This window comes from Cephus cinctus, unplaced genomic scaffold, assembly GCF_000341935.2.
Source record: "Cephus cinctus unplaced genomic scaffold, Ccin1 Ccin1_scaffold0101, whole genome shotgun sequence".
Lineage (NCBI taxonomy): Eukaryota > Metazoa > Arthropoda > Insecta > Hymenoptera > Cephidae > Cephus > Cephus cinctus.
The window spans coordinates 254,083-272,989 of NW_014332838.1; the positions used below are offsets into that span (position 1 = coordinate 254,083).

Genomic DNA, 18,907 nt, shown 5'->3' on the forward strand with positions numbered 1-18,907 from the left:
CCCTTAACAAAATTGGTGCCAGGCCTAAGACGGACCTGGTAAAAGGACTTAAGGTCTTAAACGATTCCATTTGGAATTTCTTTACGGCGCCAGACGTCTTTCTCGAAAGCGTCTTACTGGAATATTTTTTTAGACAATATCGTCGCCTGTCACCTTCCTGTTTTCGATTGTATCTCGGCCATATTCTTTCTGCAGCAGTAAATCCAGACATTTTACTTTCTTGTGAAAGAGATAAACAATATTTTTGAAATTAGAAAAAAAAATGTGTGTAGGCACCTTTACGCATAGATTCGCTGGACGAATTTTCAGCCGAGGCTGCGTTACTTGAATCCAATTTTTTGGGGTGATTTCTTGGGGCTTGGAAGCAACGCCACTGTACGTTGATTGGCTGGACGACTGGCAAAGATCCCGTACTTCCTGCGTGGCGGCTCTTTCGGTAATGGCGGCGGGAATGAAGGTTCGAGGACCTTGTTTTTTTTTTTTATTTTCGATTAATGCAATTCGCAATTAATTAATTTTTTTTCTCTTACTACATACCTTGACGTCCTCGAATACGTTTGATGCAATTTTCGTTCCTTCGTGAGGTTCGCCTTCTCGTGACCCAATGATTCCGTCATTGAAACTACCATATGTATTTTCCCAAGATTTGCACTGAAAATCATCTAATTTTTAATAACAATTACTGAATTAAAAAGTCGTTGGACCACCGATTGAAATATCGTCAAATACTTTTCCTAGGATCTTTTCCAACTCTGCCATCTTATTTTCCGTCGCTACCAATTCGTTACCTAGTTTCTTCATCTATGAAAAACATTAATTCCATTTAATGAAATAACATACTATTTGTAATCAGTGACCCACCTCGTTATCTAGATGTTTTGCGGTTATTCTCTGTGCACTTTTCTGCAACGTAAGTCATATTAATTTTTTTCTGACAAACGACTTGCTATATGTACACGTGCATATGGCGCAGACGATTGTACTAATATTTTGTTCGCTCTATGCGTGTTGGGTACAAATGACACGTGTTCCAGGAAACCAATGTAAAAAAAAAAAGGTATAAAGAAACGTATAAAAGCGAATAGAAATGTTATATCACCATTATCACCCAGCAAATCGATTGATTCGATTAGATAGCTAATGGTTCCCTTTCACCGATCATTAATCAAATAGTCAAAACTGTATTATCCACTAACCGCTTTAATTACTATTTCTTCGTATTCGGCGCGTTTGTTCTTCAGTGCTATGACGTCATCCAATTTCTATAATAATAAATCATTAGGAGTATATAAATTATCAACGACCACAAAAACATTCATTCATAAGAATTCCAACTAGCGCCGCTATCGGTTTATCATTATTTAATTATGAAAAATTAGGATTTATAATTTTCACGTAAAAAATACCAGTTGTCGATCAATTAAAATATTTCAAAAATTCTTCAATTCAAAGTACCTCATAGTAATTCGATTAACCCGCATTAATGAGCATTTTCTAAGAAAAATTTATTATTATTTAAGTAATGCAACATACCGTTCTATTCTCTTTCACGGTTAGCAGCATTTCATTATTCGTTCTTTCAATTCGTTTAATTACCTACATTATTCAGACGATCAAGAAAAATAAATTATAAGGATCAATCAGACGCAGCCATATGCAACGTACCTTATTAGCGTACCAAAGTGCAGCATAGAAAAGTATGTATATGAGAATACACACGAAGACATTGTCCAAAACGTATAGACGAATAAATGACTGTAATAAAGATTAATTGACGTAAACAAAAAATTAGTAAAATCGTTCCGGAATGCTATCTGTAAATGATTTTACCTGACGATCGTAAATGTCAAGGAGTTTGAATATCGGATAGGATCTCATCAGTCGTGAAAAGTAGCATTGTCTATGGGAAAACATTTTGACAAAGGGTGGTCCATTAGCAAAAGTAAAGAGCTACGAAAAGAAGGGATTCCTCATATAAAAGTTCTTCCGATGCGTTAAAAATCTTGTGTTAAATTTCCAGACAGAACGACGACGTCACATCGTGACACGTATGTTTACTCGCAAACTGTGAATGTAGCAGCATACAAGCAGGCTCTCCGGTACAGCAGGAAGAATAAAAAAAAAACAATCCCAACCAAAAAGAATTGCAAGATTTCACAGCGAGCGCGAGCAGCTAAGCTGGCAGATATGGGAAACCTTTCGAATTTTAAAGCGTTGCCGCGCAATACGTGGATTACGACATAATGGAATTTGCTCGAAAAAACATTCTCTTACGCCCCGGGGAATTTTTGCTGCGCCAGCAGACTCGCTAGCGAATAAATGAATATAGCTGAACCGGATTGAATCGTATTGAAAATATGAAAATCTGACTCTACCTTCGGACATTATCAATCCAGTCAAAAAAATGCCAATATCCTACCCTAAGGTAAAAAATTAAAAAATTAATAAAAAGTAGCATTCTGGATAACGATCTCGATGATTAATTATATAATCATTTTTTCATTTTATACAAATCAATCTAATTGAACTCTAATTTTATTTTATCATAATAAAAATTAAAAACGTATTAATGACCGAAAAAATAAGGTTGATCCATGTTAACCAATGCTACCAACCTACTCATAGCTACTGTCAAAGTTTTCAGTGTCCAACTCATTTCCACGTGGTGTCACGTAATGAATAGCTAAAATATAGATATACATAGGTGCACACAGAATTCCTGCACGTAGTTAAAGCAAATGTCCTGCAGTCTGGGTTGGCGGATGGACAGCCACTGTAGATATAAAAATTCTTTTTTTTTTTGTTCCAGAACATCCAAACGATCGCTCGTCCTGTTGAGTGTGGAGCTTTAATCCTGTCGGCGACGTTTAATCGCGTCGCGTAAACGCAATACGTAACGATAAACCGCGTCACGTCACGTGCGTGAGCTCTCCATAGAATCTCTGTGTACGGCGTTATCGATCGACGACACGAAAGCAGGGACCCATCGATAACGATACGAGGTCGAAGGGAGCATCAAAATTCATTGGAGGTCGGTGCATTAAAGTCCACCAGACTTTAATTGCAGCCTGTTAAGTAATTCACGACAACGTAACAAAAGGTGCGAATGAGTTGATTGCAAAATTATCAGAGATACCAAGCATTCTGCCGGGACAATCAAACAAATGTAGCTTAAGAAGCCGACTGAGAATAGCCACACCGAAAACTCTGAGTGACGATAAAAGCTAAATGATCCATTCGTGACTTAACGGTGCATAGAAATTGTCACTATAAAGCTGCACTGATAAAATTATTACCTATGATACCCCGGTAACCTTTAATTAAAATCTCCTTCGTCACTGGCTCTAAGATCATTTCCATGCTTTTATCGTAGCTCAAACGGGATAAACGCACGACAAATAGACACTTGCTAACGTAACGGCCTCACCGCTCTTACTGGGGATATATATTATAATTTTATAAATACAAAACTGTGCGCACCCTCGTTTTATTGCCGTTATTAGCATTTTATTAAATAAACAGAGATTAGCACATGAAAGGCTTTAGTGATCGATAATACGCATATAGATAGGCATAATATATAGACACATGCACGGGGACAGGTGAAGTGGACTGTGCTCTATATATATAGATATATAGTCTATCGAGTTCCAGACGTGTATACACGTATCTGTATATATATATATGATTCAGGGGTGGCGTGCCACTTGTCATTTCCCGCGACACCCCGAGGGCAGGGTTGACTAACTAAATACGAAGTTAGCTAAACATACCCGAGGCCAGGGTTAAACCGTGCTTAAAACTTCACAGTGGTTCACGGCAGTAAGGTTGGTACCCACTGCTTGCATTGGATAAACGTAGAATAAACAGGGAATCAACTGGGAAAACACTTCTGACCCATTATGCGGTTTGCTTAAAGGAATCTCCGCCCTGGACGCTTCATTTTCGACCACCCCTGCCGGATCGCGAGGGAGGATTCGACTCCGGAGATGTTTATGCAAAACAGTAGCCAACAACCACCCTAATAGCACTGAGTATAGGGGATGGAACTTGGAAAGCTGGACCCGGCGTAAACCACTCGACGTGTCAAAGATGTCAGCTACACATCGTTGGAGATTCGAGACGCGCCTAGTGTTTTTTTTTTTATTTTCCACCCCCAGAAAAATGGTATACGCATAGGGTAGTTTAGGTCGGAAACATCCCTTACTTTTTTTAAGAGTGAGACTAGTCCGATTTTTTTTTTCTTTTTTTTTTTTTGATTGGGTCTTCAGGGTACTTGGCTTGTTACAGGGCGAGATTTCTCGAGAGTGACAGGAGGGGGTAGTGCCCGAGGGTGAGATTCTCGGGGCACCCCATGCAGAACAGGATTGGTAATAGAGTATAGAGCAACACAGAGGACGGCAGAGCCAGAACCGACGGTAGGCATTGGAAGATAATCGATTTGCCGTGAACTCAGCCGTAATTCAGTCTGCAGTCAGTGTGACAAGAAAGTCTCGACGGCAAAGGCGCCATCGAACCGAGAAATTACTCATCGTTCTGATTGAGGTTAATTAATTAGATAATTAAGTCCCTGCAGCGAAGCAACGGGGCTCACCGGCGTGGCGCTGTAAGAGTGGGACAAGGACGAAGAAGAAGAAGAAGAAGACGAAGCTAAGCGTATATAAGTGTTCTGTCTTATCACGCTGAATCCCCAGAAGAAAATTTGGCAGCGAAGTTCATTATAAAAAAAAAGAAGAAAAGGTTCCCGCGCGTCGCGATAACTCGACTCATTAATCCAGATGGCGCTGATGCCAATGCACCGCGACGCTGCCGTCTGCCACTGGTAACTCGTTTCCTGGTGCGAGTCTTAACCAGGATCTTATTATGTCTACACATTATTCACGGTAACCTGAAACTCCTTGTCAGCTCACCTGCGGCTGCTGCGGTTCGAACATGTAAAATTGCGATTTGCCGTAAATCAGCGTATCGCCGCCTGTTTTCCCGGCTGAATGCAGTTATCTTCGTTCTCTCGCTCGCACTTCGACTCTACGCGGTCAACCGTCTCAGTCTGTTCAACTCTCGTCGATATACCCGGGACATCTTTGTACGACGTTGGATCGCACCCATTTCTTATTATCCAAGTCGCGGAATCAATTGGATCCAAAGTTCTTCCTATAGAAATCAACTTCGCACTTGGACGAATGCCGTTATCTTCGTCGATAGAAGAAATTGGTAGCGCGATAAGTGTATAGATAAACTAGTTTTTTTTTTTTTTTTTATTAGAGGTTGGCAAGTGCTTGGACATGAATACTCGTATAGGTCGTCAGGACGCTTGCTGGTAATTTTTTTTATTTTTGTGCAAAGCAATTTGACGCAAAAATATATTTCCAACGGGAGGGTCGTGCACCCTTGTTGAAATCCGACTCCACTGTATACACGTAGTATCTACACGTGGACTCGCCCACCGAAGGCCGAGATAGAATCTTCGCTCTAAATTGCAGCCGCTTTTATAAAACCATAAAGATGTAATCGTCGCGGTACGTTGGCTCCGCGCGAAAAATACAGAACCTAGGAAGAGCGAATTTCCTGCACGAGGGTTCCATGAGTCCTGGGAAAAACACCATGAGATTGTAGGAATCTATAAAGCGAAGGAAAATTTAAACGTCCTTTAGAGCGATGACTGGCGATAAAAATATCTCCTCTAATCTAGACACCGATACCATGGCAAGTTCACGTACGTCATCTTTTCGAAATTTACACACGTCTTCGTTAACGAGGACAGAAAAAATCCATTTATTTTTTTCACCGCGATTTAGTCATTTTAAAAAATTACTTCTAAGTCATACCCGTAGCTAATGTAAAAAAATTCCTTCGAGCGAATCAAAGAATTTTTTATGACGCTATTTTATTATATATATCTCCATACGACCGACCTTGTTTCTATCGGGTGGCTTTTAACGCCGAGTCAAAGGATCTTCTTGTTTTTTCATGCCAATGCATATCCGCTCGACCACCGATATCACGCAAGAAGCTAAATTGCATGTTGCATTAATTTTCCAGCAAAGTGGATCGCTATAGGGTGCAATCCAAGCACATTACGTGGTGCCGCGTGAGCACCCTCACCGCAGTGCGAGTATCGCGTTCAATTCGTAATCCCGCTTGCGGCCCGTTGTGGAGGATCCTTTATGCCCAGAGCAAAGCACTCGGGAGTTCGGATATCGGTTGAAATAGCGTTAGTGCGCCCGATTGCGAGAATGACGCTCGTATAGATAGGCGAATCGAAAAAAAGTACCGAATCCCGTCTCGATCATCCGAGCGTGTCCAATCTCTCTGAATCATCCGTGATTGAATCTAAAACGATTTAACAATGCCACTTGTTCCTGGTTGTCATCTGGTGACGGGTGTGCCTGCACCTACAGAGCGTAACGCGACGCGCTGCTGTTTATTTCGGACGTATGCGGCTCCATACGTATATTCACGTGTGTTCATATGCGAGTACATAAGTAGTGGGAAGGATAAGCTGTCAGTCAAGGATTAACCGAGCGTAAGGAAGAAGCATTGTATCGTCCATGGAATAATACGAGAGAGAAATGAAATCGAGGGTGTTGCTGAATTTTGGGGTTCTCTTACGAGAAGGGGATGATTTGATTGGACGTCAAGTAGCGTGTTGCTGGAGAAGAATATGCTTCGACTTCTTATTAATTTGAGTGGTTTCGCAAGAGTGACCCTTCTGTAGTATGGGATACTTATGGATTCTATATTTTTGATTAATCGTACCAGTCATGATGATCTTAATATTTCTTAATGAGGGAAGTTTAGGTCACATGGTGTAACGGGTAAGTTTTTGGATTCTGTATTCGATGATCTGTTTTCTTAGCTTGGTGAAATTTTACTTTTTTTTTTTTAACGGGGAAATGTAAATATAGAGGTTTCACGTACTTTTGGGATGTTCCAGACACTTGGAGTAGAGTTAAGGTTTGAATGGTATTTTCATTGGTAATTGTGAACAGAAATAATTTGTGTAATTCATATTTTAATAGAATAATTTTGAGTGGGAGTATGTGATTTAATGATTAGGTAATTAATAACCTGCATGACCCTTTTAGACAGTTATTGGATAAGGTATATGATAAGAGGTTCCATGGTGTAATGGTTAGCACTCTGGACTCTGAATCCAGCGATCCGAGTTCAAATCTCGGTGGAACCTAAATTTTTTTTCTGAAAATATATAACGTTGCTTATAAATAAATCGTAGTTATGTAAAGAAAAACGTGGATTACGTCAAACCGAGGGGTAATAAATAGTGGAGCACTGGGGAAGATTTAAAATATTATTTATCTTCGCATTGAACGCATTACTTCGTATCTTTATACGAAGTATCTTTAACTTGATAATTGTATATGCTAATTCAAGCATAAATATACATTTTTATTCGGACTTCTTGATTTGCGTACCAGTTAATAATATTTTTTGAACTTTGCCATCCGTATGGATATTGAGATATTAGAATAATTAGTGTAGTAAAAATATGTCACTGTTAGCATAACTATTGAATTTTTTCAATGTTAGGTTATTATTTAAAGTTTCTTGCATGAGTATACAAAAAATAGAATCCTTCGAGCCGGATTTGAACCAGCGACCTATGGATGTCTCATATCGTTTCATACCAACTACAGTCCACCGCTCTACCAACTGAGCTATCGAAGGAACAGTGAATGTGCAAAAATCAGTTATTCCATTTAATTTATCATAGTTTTGTAATACATTTTAATGCATATTCTATATAATTTTGCACTTATCGTGCCTTGAAAAAAAGTCAAGTGTTAAAAAGCAAAAGAAAAATTCGTCTTGCGTGAACTAAAATACATCAAAATTTATATCTAAGAAATCCCATATCGGATAGGTTTCCCCAATCACCATTAAAATGCCATAGCCCGTCAAGTTTCATGGCCCCGATACAGTTTACATAAAACTATAAAATTATGGCCGTTCCCAAAAACCCCGAGGGAATGAGAATGGGGTGGCTACAATAAACCCGACGGGGTAGGTTATTTTTACACAGTCATTAAATCATTTTACTGCAAAACAAAAACGCTACGCACTTTAATTACCCCCTAATCACCGAATTAAGAGACATGCCTGCTCGCCCACTTAATTAATGAAAGACTTCGTTTTCCCCCACTTCGTTCAATTTAAAACAAAAAAAAATAAAAACATATCTCAAACTTCCAAATTATACATAAAAAATGAATAAAATTTTAAAAACATTTCGCACGGCTCTCAACGACTGTCCAATAAAAGAAAGAAGAGGTTACGAGGTACGTTCACAAAAAAAATTTACTAGACAAACAATTTTTAAGGGCAGTTAAGTCCGACATTGTGTACCAACTGAAAATACCCGAGAATCATTCGATACAGTAAAAAGAGCCCATTTCCGTATAAGAAGTCGTTTTTACGAACGCGTCCCTTTATACGCTGCACGCACTTTAAACGCATAAAAATTTCGCGTCTTATTTAAACGTCTCCCGGTTTCTAGCCAAACAGAAGCCTAATAACATTTTTACGATATAAGTTCGAGAAGGGTCTTACGGGTATATACGTATGCGTTCGTTATACACGTAGATCGCATGGGGTAGAGAAGAGCAGTGGATCGAGTAAAGAAAGGCCATAATAAAACACGTTATAATTGCCGTGACGCGCGTAAATCTTAAACATCAGGACTTTTACGAGGTTGGGAAATTGGTTCAAGACGCTACCGATATTGGGAATATGTAAAGGAGCGGCGCTCCCCATTCAAGTTTCACATTCCCCATTGGATAGACGGGTTTATAGAAAGATTTGTCCCGCTATACCTTTAACGTATTATATTATATTATTTGCATCGGGAAAGAATGCACCGAGTCGTTTATACCTTCCTGATCTTTTTAATTTTTTTTTTTTTTTTTAGTACACCCCACAAAAAAAGTAAGGCATATAACCCATACACTGTAGACACAATAGCATCGGATCCTCCCCATACGCGATGACTACTTTACGTCTAGATTTAAGAAATACGCTCGAGTCATAAACCATAAAGGCTCCCCGTCATAACTCGAACGGTATCACATTTTATTTAATTGCCCGTCGGGACTACCGGCTTCGTGTGCATAATATTATTTATTGCTGAAGGAGCTGTTAAAGTTTAACGTCGCCCCGTAGCTCACTCTTCAAAATTAAACTCGATAAAATGTTTGTTATCCAATCAAGTCTCCCCTAATGTCTTGAATTTGTAGAAAGCGATCTCACGGGCCCGCGTGTCTTATCTCTTGGATAAGGTACGTAGGTACCTTTATAACTAAGGGTTTAAAATTAGTTATGTGCTTGAGGATGGGCAGCCATATTCCCTGAGTGAACGATTCCAGATGAATTCAAATATCCACTTTGAAATTAAATCCCACTGTTTCGGGTATCTAATATATAATATGAGAAATAATAATTATGAAATTCGTTAACTAATTTTTGTGTAAAAAATAGAAATTCAAAAATCAACAATTATAAGCTATGAATTTTCTTTTATGGGTAAATCGATGATTTGAAATTTCCCGTTATATTATATATATATATATATAGATATTATACGATATATATTCTTCTAGTTAACGAACGAGTAGTGAGTATTATCGTTTGCCTAAGTTATGGAGTTCTGCTCGTTAACCGCAAAGTTACCAAGGATTGACGTCGCTTAAATTTAAATTGGGAAAGTATTTTACGAGGGAGCAAGAGTTTCATGGGGGTGTTGTCACATCTTGATGAACCTCCGTGAAGTAACGATCAAGTTGGGTACGATATAGTCACTGCGATCCTATCGAATAGGTCCTGCTGGAAAATTGGTAGATTTAACTGCTGCTGCCAGATTTAACGAGTAAAGTATACGTATACAGGTAGATTTAGATTTGCCGTTCGTTAATGAGAAAAAGACGTGTAGTCGATATTTGCCAATTCCGTGTAACCAAGAGATACAGTCCATTCCAAGGATTAGTCCATTGTTATTGGATAGTAGCGAGATAGCTAAAAGTATATGAAATAAGTAGAGGGAAATTAAATAATAAAAATAAAAATTTACAGAAACAACCACTAGACAGGTAGCTAACTCGTAAACGTATTTATCTTCGGAAACACGAAACCCATGTGGCTATCGTCTTTCCATCTGGCGTGCAGTTGCAGGCTTTACCTACTTGGCATTGGCAATGCTTAGTAAATATATAAATGGTTGCTGGTTTCCGCTTGGCTGTGCTAATACGACGTGCTGTCTCGACGGAACAGTAAAATTTGCTTTATTCGCAAGAGAAACAGTCAAATAAAATATATACACTTCTGTATGTATAGCTATAGTAGCCGTGTACTGCGAAACGAACGAGAATACGAAAATATTATAGGAAGATATTTGAATTGGTATATCGAGCTTATTAGATAGATATAATCTGTAATAATGTATTTTTTTTTATTCTCGTGTCTCGCTATAATCCTCATTAAAAAAAATACTTGATTGATGTAATCGAAGTCGCGGCTGCTATACAGGGGGGTGTTTAGATTCGAAGATAAGACCTGATAGGAGATACGTAATGCTTTATTAGAACGAATGATAAGTGTCCTGTGTCTCGTGTTAGTACTGGAAAATTATCGTGCTACGGCTGTAATGATGGAGTACAAATTGTATCGCGGTGTAGTTATCGTTTTATTGCGTAATTTAGATGTTAATTGCTAGTTTGATACTTTTTGCACAATACACTGATAAGAGAACAACAATTTGGATAAAAGAAAATTATATGTTTGAAAAAAAAATATTTTCACAGGTCCCACCGAGATTTGAACTCGGATCGCTGGATTCAAAGTCCAGAGTGCTAACCATTACACCATGGGACCGTATGTTTGGTTCAATGAATATAACATATATTTTTTCACGCACGATAAGTTAATTATTAATATTATATTATTCTTTATATAAACTCTTCTGTTATATTAAGTAATACATAAAATTATATATAAAATTATCTTATCTGATACGAATACGAAATGATCATATGTCGGTAAATTACGTTTGGAGCAGTATTTATGATTTGCTAATAAATTATCTAAAAAAAATGATTTAACATAAAGAACGTATTTATATCCAATGTACAAAGAAAACTTGAGTAGCCATCATTCAGAAAATTTCAATCCTATCCCTCTCGGAAGTGGGGGATCGATTTCGAAAGGCATTAGTAATCGAGCGACCAACCAAAAGCTTCAGCCCTCTGTGCAAGTCGCCAACCCCTAATTGAACGGAAGTTGGCAATAAATATTATGTTTCTCCCGGGGGGATGATTTTATAATGGCGTCGAATGAAATAAGTACAAGTTCGCGCCGGAAGCGGATGTGCAATCAGTGTGACGCAGGGAGCGCTCCTCAAATTTATTTCATATATCACTGCACTGCGCGCGGAACGCAAATTCACACGAGCCTATACCCCGGGTATTAACGAAAGTAACCAAAATCCCTAGTAATACGCCTGGCTAAGCATGGCAACTCGGAAGAAGTTTAAAAGCCAAAAGATTTCGATGAAGACGAAATAAAAAAAAAAGCTGAAATTCAAAGAAAACGACTTTGAAGTGATCGTAAGGTGGTAAAGGCAGCCAAGAGTATTTCTACCTAGAGAACGTATTCGCGAGGGTAAACTGCAAAGTGAATCTCATTAGTCGTGCTGCCCCTGCCAGCATGCAGGGGCGTCACTTTGATGTCAAACGATATACCCCGGGGCGTTCGAAGCACACGTCATTATTATTATTATGAGCAAAGCCGTTTCTAATTATCGAAAGGGAACCGGAAGTCACGAGATATGACATTACTCGTTCTCCGCTTCATTCTCGTAGCAGGTCGACGACCGAGGATTTTGCAATTTTCTAAAAAATTTTCAAACACCCTGGAAAGACACTGCAATAAAGAAAATCTATAATCCCCTATATTAAAAAGATCCAAGAAACATAAAATGGCAATTTTTTTTTTAATACGAAACGTCAGGGAATAAAATTAATCCCGTGAGAGGTTTTGAAACTGAAGGGCGAATGAAAATGAATTCAGGTAAGCACACTTGAGTCCCCTGGATCTGGGTCAGCCAACGTGAGGATGCTACGTGAACGCATCAAAACGGGGTGACAATGAGTGCATTAATTCACCCCTATATAGCCACGTGACTGGGGTAGCCATGTTGGATTTTAAAATACGCGGGAAAGCAAGGAGATCTCTCCCTAAAGAACGGGGACGACACACGTACCCAGGGGGGACTTGAATTAACGATCAGGAAAAAAAAAGAGCGTGCACGTCACGCCTGGTGGCAAAATGGTGTGTGACTAATGCGAGACTCTTTGTAGACTCTCGAGGCTGAAAAGTGGCATTGCGCATTAGAAAATCATTGGCATATTGTTCAATCGTATTACGCATTACACGAAGGCTGAAGCGTACACAAAGAATAATTTATAGCTGCACATAAAGAAACGCTCCAACGAGCAATATTAAATAGCCCAAAGCGTTCTAGAAAAAAAAAACCAAACAACCATTTTTACATAAAACACAAACCAGAATTACACGTAGCGCTCCGAATGCAAAAAAAAAACTCGGTCGAATAAATATCGTAAAGCAAACAAACCAAAAAAATTCCCGTCGTCCCACGTGAGAGGCAAAGCAGAAAAACCTGCTACTCCGATTGCGACCCACCAAAAATTTTTGCACGCAGGTACCAATCTCGTTCAAGTAGATTCCCGCGTTGAAATTCAGTGGCGGTAAATTCAAATGCGTCGTCCACTATTTTCTATGGGGAGCGTGCATGTTCCGTATGCCGCTATTTTAATTTACTTTATCATAAAATCTCTATGTAATACGTATACCTATATATATACGGTCATACGTTCGGTACGTTTTTCATTCGCTGCCGTAGGTATAGTTGGTACAGCCAGATGCCACGATGCGGGCGCTATCTTCACGATGGCATCTTTATGCCCCGTTACCCATTTTAGATTATTACTCTAGTTGGCGGTTATCATTTCACTTTTGCCCTGCCAACTTCTCGATAATCAAAAAGGGCTCGAGAGTTTCGTATACCACCCGTAGCGCAATTGTGCAGAGGCGTTATGTATTTCGTTCATACGGTGTTAACAATTTCTTTTTTATTTCAAACCCTCATCGACTAGGCTACCCCTTTCTGTTTCTCCCTATGAACAGCCAATTTATACCAACGCCATAGGATTCACACATATCCTTATCTGCTATCACGAAATCATAACTACTTACATCGACTGGAAACTGTAATCAAGCAATATCGATATGCCTTATGTCAAGGTGTAAATAAAATCTGTGCTATTACGCAATTTTACTTTAATCATTGCTCACGCTCTTATACCTGTACGTACAGTCTGTCAAATGTTTACAGACTAATTCGGCGAGTTCAAAGAGATTTATCAGAAGATATCAACGATTCAGTAACCCATCCTTTCGTGCTCGCGTGGCAAGTATCTTGTCGAAAAAGGTCAGATTAGATACGTCGTTCACTTTGGCTCGTATATCTATCCGATACTGTCCTCTTTCCCTGTATCCTACGTATACTATATGTATATATAGAGTACATGTGCGTTTATCCATCCTCGTAGGGTTTATGTAGCTTTCTGCGAGTATGTATATAGGTATATATCTAGGTATGTATTGCACGGTGAGTTACGGGACTGCGGACAGAGTGATGCATTGCTGTGAAACCGAAGGACCAGGTCCCACGGGAATCGAACGGAACCCTTACGCATCGCGGCCAACACCCCACGACAGGAAGGGGGTTGAATTATTGGAATATCGATGCCACCGGGGCTCTAAGTGCCTCAATTAGCAATATTATCCGAGATGCAGGATATTACGTATGATAATCTAATAGCGAAAAGCTACGATAAAACCAGGTGAAAAGTACGATATAATCGTACAGTCAATCTCGTATGAATAGTATAGGGATTTTATGTGTTCCAGAATTTTACATGGACACGTATACAGGGGATACCTAATTCCTAGCGAATCCCAGAGGTGCTTCGCACTTTATTATGGAATGGAGTTTACGCAAAGCTACAGCGGCTATTGCACGTTATAAATCATAGAGGAAATACCGACGGCAATCGAGGGAAGTTTATTACACATGGGTACTATATATATATATATATATATGGCAGTTAGACCAAAGTATACGGACACGTAGTACAGACTAATAGAGAAATTTTGAATCTAGAAATTTTACTGACGTTCGAGACCATAGTAATGAATGGGTAGTAATACTTATGCATCCAGGCAGTTAGACCAAAGTATACGGACACGCGTTATAAATCATAGAGGAAATACCGACGGCAATCGAGGGAAGTTTATTACACATGGGTACTATATATATATATATATATGGCAGTTAGACCAAAGTATACGGACACGTAGTACAGACTAATAGAGAAATTTTGAATCTAGAAATTTTACTGACGTTCGAGACCATAGTAATGAATGGGTAGTAATACTTATGCATCCACCTGTACTCTAGCCTAGATGTCTAGCTGGACCGTACAGAGTTTTCCAGGGTCGTTAAAAGTAACTTGCACTTTCCCCATTGGCTAATGCATCCGAACGTAGTCCCGCTGCAAAGTACTTTATTTTTATTTAAACTACCTTCACAGCCATCCGCCCGTCTCACTGTCGAGAACTCCGGGGCCCCGTTTAATTCCGGAGCGATTCGATCGATTACCGCGATTAAAATAAAATGTAAATGGAAGCGGTGCGCGACTCGTGTGTTATGCAAATATCGCTTCGGTAATCACCGAGTGGAAGCTGATGTCTTCCTTTGGTACTAATGGCCGGGAAAAATAAAGAGGGAAAATAAAGAGAGGAGCGAAGGATATACGTAGACGGTGGAAGGAAGATGGGAAAAGGAGAAATAACGTCAAGAGAAAATAACGGGCTTAGGTATAAATAAGAACGCTGAAAGAGAAACGAAAGGGACGGTACACCGTGAACCCCTGCAGCCATACCCAGGGATAGGTACAGCACATGTAGAAACCGACCACTGTATATATGTATACATATACACAAACCCCAGGGAACACTTGGCATCAATAGTTTAATGGAATTGCTGAAGACGTGGCTGTACATCTTGGCCATGCTTGATCTGATTCTCATCCCGTGAAGATATTTATTACGTTCCTGCTCGCACGTGCTGCACGTTGATTCTGTGCCGGGAAAGCGAGTACGAAATAAAGAAAAAATATTTTGAAACTTGAAAAAAAAATCTATAAAATTTAGGATAACAAATTTTCAATCATTTTCATTACTTTGATTTTCAATTTTGATTATACGCTTACAGTCACCGATTGCAATTTATGTATCTTTCGACTCGTCAGTTTTGAAGTTCTAATCCGTCCAAAGATACCCCACTGTCTGGAACATGCCTATGCATTCATTGGCCGAACCATCGTTCCAGAATGATTAATTAGTTGTCGCGGATAGAAGCGTGTTCCATGTCAGCATGTCACTCTTGTCACGGCTTTGTCACTTCCTACAAACACCGGCTGGATACCATTGGCTGCGCGAGTAAAGCAAATTGCATTGTAACCGGACTGCAACAGGCGTGCCATTAATCAATGCCCAATGCATTGCCGTGCATCCAATATATTCTGCCAATTGCGAAATCGCAATCCATCCGGACGCTGATCCTCGTCCAGTGAAATATAACGCAGCGGGAGGGCAAGGGGGGGGGGGTGGATCGGAGTGGATGGCTTAAAGCCTCAAAGAGGATCACGGCTGTTTACGGTAAAGTCGATTAGGATCGTTAAGAAATTCAATCGTTAATAATAATCATGGATCGTTAACAAATACCGATCCATTGTTCCTCAACGTGCCCGTACGGCATCGCTGCCAGCCAAATCCCATGACAGACTTTTGGCAAACACACCGCGGGCGTAATTTTCAATTGGCTATTGACATACGTATTCATATAGGTAGAGATATCGAGGAGAAAAAGATGGCTTCATAAAGGGATCCGCGAACTCTTGTATTAATCAAGTTCGTTCTACGGCTGGGATTAATAACTCATATCCGCCTGTGTTTGCCATTCTTCGCGAGCGGGTTTAACGCCCGCGAGCAACCGGGCCAGTTCCTAATTCTCGTATTTCGTGCGAGACGCGTCAATTAAGAATCAATTTACATTAATATACGTATATATGTATATAAGGTATATGGCTGCAGCGAAATTCGGCAATTACCTGGAAGCCAATCTTCGGGAACGATCGTGCGAAATGTTCCATTACTTTTTAAGCCTATTGTGGGCTTAGGTCATTTTTACTTAGAGACCAAATACAAAAAAAAGTCTTCGCCCCGTCTCTTTAATTCCTCTCACGAGACCCTGTCAACGCCTATCTGATAGTGAGACACATCCGGTTGCCAGCTGCCTGCTTAACTTTTAGTAAGCCAAGAGACCGGAGACAGCAAAGACTTATTTCAATGAAAACCAGAGGAAACGGTACTGTGAATTTTGCGCGTGATAAATATGTAATTGCGACGGCGAGTGAATAATCATCAGGCGAAATGGTGAGTTCGCAGCTTCGATAAGACGAGTGAAATAAAAAGTGTCTAAAATACACGTGTATATATATATATATAGGAACAACGGCGGTAAACGGAGACTCGAAAAGAAATGGACTTTGTCACGACTTCAACGAACCGTTGAGAAGCAGCGCGGAACAGTCTCGTAATCAATTATTTAGCAGCGGGAAGTTGGCCGCGACTGCCTAAAGAGAGAGGAGAGAGAGGGAGAGAAATAAAAAAAGAAATTAATAACAAGACAAAGCAGATCATACGCATGCACTTACGGGGAAGGGTAGAAAAGGTAGCGGCTTAAACTGTATCTCCGTTGCAGGTGTAACAATGCGGCGTCCACGCGTTCGGTCAGGTGATAATTGCTTTACAATGGAGCGACAGCATCGATTCGTCGCGGTGGCCCACTTTTCTTTTTGTCGGTCGTCGATTCGACTCGGCGCCATATGTCGGGACGATTATTTATTTTGTATCGCAATATTGAAATACTCCGCATGAAGGGTTAAACGCCCGAACGCGTAACCGTTGGACGATGTTAGGTGTGAGAAAATCGTAACCGATTTTCAAATGGGTTACATGGATAAGCAGCAACGCGTATATATACATATATATATATACATTTCGAGCGTAATTATCGACCAGCCAGGATATCCCAGGATCATTTAATGACGATTTAACGTACCGCGAGTCATCTCCTTTAAGATCTCGAGCTGTTGCTAAGGGATTGATGGGGTTACCATGGCAACTGCTGAGGGCCTATTGTTGCACCCTGCGGTAGGTACCAACCACCCCGTTCCCACACGGCATATTTATTTGCATGTAATGTATGTACGTCTTGCCGGTACGTTGGTACACGTACCTGTGCGTTCAGATGTATCACGCACGGTATATACGCTCTACGTATGCACATGCGTTTTCGCGCATGCGTCACAGTGCCCCTTCCTGTGTTTATGCATCTATGCCAGTGGTACCAAACCCCCTTTACGTAACAGGGCAACGTCCTACGTTAAAGACGAAGGATCCAGCCATTAGATCCTTCAAAAGATCTTTACCAAAGGTTGGCAGCTGCTACGATTATACGTACACGGCTCATACCTTCCCTTTTCACATTTTTTTCGCAAAAGCGCCATTGACCTTTGACACGGGTTCACCCGAAGGGATGACGGAAGTCCTATCGCCCCTTAGGGTCCGTGTCGCCCGCTTGTTTCTCCGAGTGAGGTTTGACATATAGATTTATACGTTTTTATATGTACACTGTGTATATTTAAAATATTTTAGGGAAAATATTTAAGGGTACAATTTTATTATTTATAAACATAACGACAGCAGCCAGCAATGTCGCTCGGACAGGAGACCAATGTTTTTATGTTTTTTACGTAAAACAAGTATACGGGGATACCGCGAGAAGCAGGGATTCTGTCTCAGTGACAAAAAGGCTCTGGATAAGGGAGTGGGTAAAAGAGAAAGGCACGGAGAAGAGGGAAGATATAAAAAAAAAAGTACGCAGCTACATGCGTCGCTACTACGGAATAAACTCACGCACTTTCATCCTGCGTAATTAAAACTACGGCGACATCCTTCGGCAAGGGATGAGATAATGACGCACGCTCCAAGACAAGGGATCATGAGGTATATACGTATACGTGTTATAGGTGTTTATGCGTAACGCGACGTATAACGCACTATATGTATAAACGACTATGTATACATATAGAGCATATGTATACAGTCGATGATTACCCCAAGTTATTACCTAGATGCTCTTTTGTGGATGATGATGCCGTCATCAAGATTTCCGTTTTTCTCATTGTGTACCTCGTGTCTGATTTCTGATATGTCAGACGGTAATAAAGGAAGAAGGGGATTGTTTTTGACTTGGTAGAAAAAAATTACTTGCGCAAACCGGGAACTATTGGAATCGTCGTAAAAATTCATCCCCCGATAGTCGATTAGGCTGGGACTGCGATATCTTGGAAAAATATCGTCATTTCGCAGTTTTCGATTATTCGAGAAATATTTACTTTCACCCATCTCTCGACGTCCGTCGCTTTGCCATTCTCGTTAGTTCATAAGGAATTGGATGAACTATAGATGGCGCTGTCGTTTTACGAGGTCTGTCCTTTTGGCAGGGGACCAGGAGCTCACGCGGTCGCTAAGTAACTCAGAAGGCATAAAACAACGGGCGTAAATCGTAACTGCGTTAACTTTACAGTCGGAGGTGTAAAGAAGTGCTTATTTATGAATATCGTTTTGAAGCCGACCGTGACAGACAACAACCCTTTTGGTTCTAGCCGGTGGGTAATTTGCGCGGGCA

General features: G+C 40.1%; 1 protein-coding gene and 3 non-coding genes across 4 annotated transcripts; 1 reads left to right on the top strand and 3 right to left on the bottom strand.

Moving 5' to 3' along the window:
* Window positions 1-47: 47 nt before the first annotated feature.
* LOC107274717 lies at window positions 48-2,656 on the bottom strand. Its single transcript, XM_015754137.2, has 10 exons — window positions 2,616-2,656; window positions 1,831-1,900; window positions 1,666-1,755; window positions 1,534-1,596; window positions 1,197-1,262; window positions 862-903; window positions 730-801; window positions 538-651; window positions 277-467; window positions 48-189 (listed from the first exon to the last, which is right to left on the bottom strand). The coding sequence occupies exons 1-9, from the start codon at window positions 2,654-2,656 to the stop codon at window positions 321-323; spliced, it is 705 nt and encodes a 234-aa protein (XP_015609623.2). The 3' UTR covers window positions 48-189; window positions 277-320.
* A 4,458-nt stretch (window positions 2,657-7,114) lies between these two features.
* Window positions 7,115-7,186, top strand: Trnaq-cug. Its single transcript has one exon. It is a non-coding gene; the product is annotated as a tRNA-Gln (tRNA).
* Window positions 7,187-7,591: 405 nt separating this feature from the next.
* Window positions 7,592-7,686, bottom strand: Trnay-gua. Its single transcript has 2 exons — window positions 7,650-7,686; window positions 7,592-7,627 (listed from the first exon to the last, which is right to left on the bottom strand). It is a non-coding gene; the product is annotated as a tRNA-Tyr (tRNA).
* A 3,123-nt stretch (window positions 7,687-10,809) lies between these two features.
* Window positions 10,810-10,881, bottom strand: Trnaq-uug. The gene has a single exon. It is a non-coding gene; the product is annotated as a tRNA-Gln (tRNA).
* Window positions 10,882-18,907: the final 8,026 nt, after the last annotated feature.